The sequence below is a fragment of the Anoplophora glabripennis genome, unplaced genomic scaffold (genome assembly GCF_000390285.2).
Source record: "Anoplophora glabripennis isolate ALB-LARVAE unplaced genomic scaffold, Agla_2.0 scaffold700, whole genome shotgun sequence".
NCBI lineage: Eukaryota > Metazoa > Arthropoda > Insecta > Coleoptera > Cerambycidae > Anoplophora > Anoplophora glabripennis.
Genome location: NW_019417041.1, coordinates 1 through 3928, shown reverse-complemented (window position 1 = coordinate 3928; position 3928 = coordinate 1). Strand labels below are relative to the sequence as shown.

The 3928-nt window shown below is 42.2% G+C and overlaps 1 protein-coding gene across 1 annotated transcript; it reads left to right on the top strand.

Annotated features, from left to right (window-relative positions):
• Positions 1-1803: 1803 nt before the first annotated feature.
• On the top strand, positions 1804-3015 carry LOC111692119. The gene has a single exon (XM_023455859.1). It carries the CDS (start codon positions 1804-1806, stop codon positions 3013-3015), a length of 1212 nt encoding a protein of 403 aa, XP_023311627.1.
• Positions 3016-3928: the final 913 nt, after the last annotated feature.

The window sequence follows — 3928 nt, the reverse complement described above, 5'->3', positions numbered from 1 at the left end:
GGAACGCGAAGCCCAAGAGGAAGAAGCCTGTGAAAAAATCCGGCGGGGCTCTAACATTCCGCAAAGTTTCCGATAAAATTCGCAAAGCTGTACGTCGGGCTGGCACCGCTGAGGATGCCGTGAAGAAGGCAGTTCGAGTAGCCGAACGCATGAAGAAGGCCTCCACCGGAGGCATATCACATCCAAAGGCCCGCGTAATTCCAATTCCAAAGACCGGCGGTCTCCTGCCTCTGATTCCCATATTCGCAGGACTTAGCGCTCTCGGTGCTTTGTCTGGTGGAGCTGCGGGCATCGTCAAGGCTGTAAACGATGCTCGGAATGCAGCCACCCAGCTTAAGGAATCTCAACGTCACAACGAAAAAATGGAGGCAATAGCTCTCGGCAAAGGTCTATACCTACGCCCCTACCGCCAAGAACTTGAACTGTATATGAATAAGACGAAGAAGAAGAACTGTTGTAACAAGTCCTAGAAGGCAAGCAAATGACTAGAAGAACTACCGAATCGCGCCCTCACCGATCAAGATTTACTTAAATACGTAAAATTATTGGAAATTCCACACTTCAGAGGTGTCTATATGAGAGATCGACTACCTAAAAATGTACATAAAAACGAGTGTGGGATTTTGAATTTGGACAGTGACAGCGTTGCAGGTACTGATTGGACGGCATATCGCAAGAGAGGACCTGAAGCCGTATAGTTTCGATAGTTTCGGTAATTTGAGACCGCCTGTGGAATTATTAAAATATCTAAAGTCATGTCGCGTCAAATATAATCATAAACAATATCAGACGTATGATACGGTGAATTGTGGACATCTGTGTCTGAAATTCCTATATAATGTGTCACGCTGATAAAGTCACGGTCAGTCGGCGTAAGTCATCCAAGTAGAACAGTGCACGTGTGTGTTGATATGTCATATATGCTTATATTATCGGGTGATTCATCGATTCTGAGTTCGCAGTTTTACCCGCCTATTGAGCTCGAGGACGATGCTGAATATGTAATCGTGCTTACGGACTTTCTAGCCTACCATTCCATACCGAATGTTGATTCTACGAATAATCGTTTCTATTGCGGTGATGCTGATAAAGTTAAAAAAATACCGGAGGGATCCTACGAGATAGAAGATATAAATACGTACATAAATAGTAATTTAGCCAAGTTCACCGCTACCGATACTAATTTCCCCAATAATTTAGTGTTTGTTTCCATAAAATCCAATAAAAATACGTTAAAGTGCGAAATTAAAGCAAACATGACAATTAATTTCAACAAACCCAACAGTATAGGTAGCTTATTGGGATATAAAAACCGTAAATTAAAGGTTAACAAGTTTCACGAATCCAATAATCCTATTAAAATTCAAAAAGTCAACGCCATTTGTGTAGAGTGCAATCTCGTTTCGAACAGGTTTCATTAACGGCCAACTGGGTCACATCTTACACGAATTTTTCCCGAGAGTCGGTCCTGGCTATAAAATAATAGATTCTCCTGCCAACGTAATCTACCTGCCGGTCAACAAGCGTCGCATCGATGGTGTAACCATTAAAATAGTGGATCAAGACGGGGATTTGATCAATTTCCGTGGAGAAGTCATCACGATAAGACTGCACCTGAAGAGGAATGGGGCTTAGAATCCGGAGTGGCTTTGGGCTCGCTGTCGTCGGTCACAGCCGAAAACCTTTAAAAGCCTCACCTGGAGCGAAATCAATTAGTCTACCTGTGACGTTTAAAGGGTTCACATCGCAAAACAAGAAGATTTTGTACTCTCTGGGCTACAAAGTGCTACTGCCCACCTCACAATGAATTCTAATATTCTAAACGTGTTGGAGAAGCCGCTCTTCGATAACGCCATAGTAAATTTCGAGAAGCGTTCCCACGGTCCGTATTCGGCGACGAACTTGAACAACAACGATGAAATCCGCATCCCGATTCAGCAGCAGGATACGTATACGGCTCCATATTATAGTCTCCTGTATATCAGAGGTAGACTGTGCAAAGCTGATGGCACGGTTTCGGCGACGGCAAAGTTCGACAGGATGGGCATTTTGCTGCTGTTCGACGAAATCCGATACGAGTTGAATGGTATACCTGTGGATAGATCGCGAAACCCTGGCCTCACGACCATCATGAAGAACTACGTGTCAATCAGTCAAAATGAAAGCCTAAAGTTGGAAAATGCCGGCTGGATTATCAGCGACCATTTCACCGATGCCGAGGGCAATTTCGACGTATGCATCCCTCTGAGGATATGCATGGGATTCGGGGAAGATTTCCAGAAAATTATCGTCAATTTGAGACAGGAGCTGGTACTTATTCGCGGCTCCACTGATACGAACGCCATCGTGGGCGTTGCTGGCGACGATGAGGGTCTCCGTGTACAACTACAGAGTGTTTCATGGAAGGTGCCACACGTATCGGTGGCTGATGCGGAACGTTTGAAATTGTTGAAATATATCGACAGAAACGTAGAATTGGCTGTGCCTTTCCGTAGCTGGGAACTGCACGAGTACCCCTTGCTTACCGAGACCCGGACACATACTTGGAGCATAAAAACTTCTTCACAGCTGGAGAAGCCTCGATTCATAATTTTCGGCTTCCAAGTGGCCCGTAAGAATAAGATTGATAAGGCCATGAGCCAGTTTGATCATTGCAATTTGACCAATTTCAAGGTTTTTCTAAATTCCGATTCGTACCCGTACGATAACTTGAATGTGGATTTTTCAAAGAATTGTTATGCCATCCTGTATGACATGTATGCTCAATTTCAACATTCATACTATCAGAAGGATAGCGAGCCTTTTCTAACTACATATACGTACAAGTATATGGCTCCTCTGGTAGTCGTCGATTGTTCCTGTCAGAATGAGGTTCTAAAGTCGGGAACTGTGGACATTAGACTGGAATTCGGTACTAATGACAATATCCCGAAGGAGACCGCAGCCTATTGTCTTATAATTCACGATAGGATCGTGTACTATAACCCTCTGACGAGCATAGTTCGCACTTATTAGTAGCAGCATCAGCAGCTATGTACATAATCGACTTGCAGGGATTTCAATACAAAAAAGAATTGGATTTTACGTGCAAGGAAATTTCCATTTTTAACATTAACAAAATTCTCTATAAACATCTCAGGGAGAGTATAAAAATCCAAATCGACTGGACTGTGAATAATGTACACGGTCGCCATCGTGAGATAATTTACTGTACAGTGGACTCGGAGATTTCATATCCGATAGTGTGTTAGACGAGGAGCAGCCTGTCTTCCTGAAAGGATTGGAGAAAAAAAGATGGCTGGAGCCTCATTTACCTAATAATATTATTATTGACTTGGAGCCGTATGGCTGTAGTAGAATAAAAGATTTAATGTTATCTAGCTTAAAATTTCATTGTGATAGACATAAAATTAATAATTTACGCTGCACTAGGCGGAATGTATATGCTATATATAAATTGTATATTGTTAATAGGGATAAGCTTGATGATTGTATTTATTTATTTTAAATAAAGTGGAAAAATATTGCTGAACTCTGTGTGTTTCATTTCTCGAATAGTGAGTGAGGGAGGGAGAAATGGTGGAGGGAGAGAGGGGAGTGAGACGCTAAACGCGCGTCTGATAGCATAAATCCAATTCCGTGTATTAGTAGTAGCAGTAGCAGCAATGAGTGAGCACAGAGTTATTACTATGAACGAATTGTTAAATGGAGAACTTTGCACATGCAAATTGTGCACCGTCCCACCATATGTATGGGATATACTAAAGACAAATAAGAGGAAGATGAGAAGGAGGAGAAAGATGTACCTCCAAAACTACTCCCATTTCGAGAAATATTAAAAGGTATGATAACGTTTGTTCAATATTTAAAAAAATTATATCCAAAAATTGCTCTCTCATTGTTACTGACAGGAGTGTACCGTAGGCTC

Excerpts from the sequence above, each read along its gene's own strand:
- LOC111692119 (XM_023455859.1), top strand. The coding sequence starts at position 1,804 with ATGAATTCTAATATTCTAAACGTGTTGGAGAAGCCGCTCTTCGATAAC.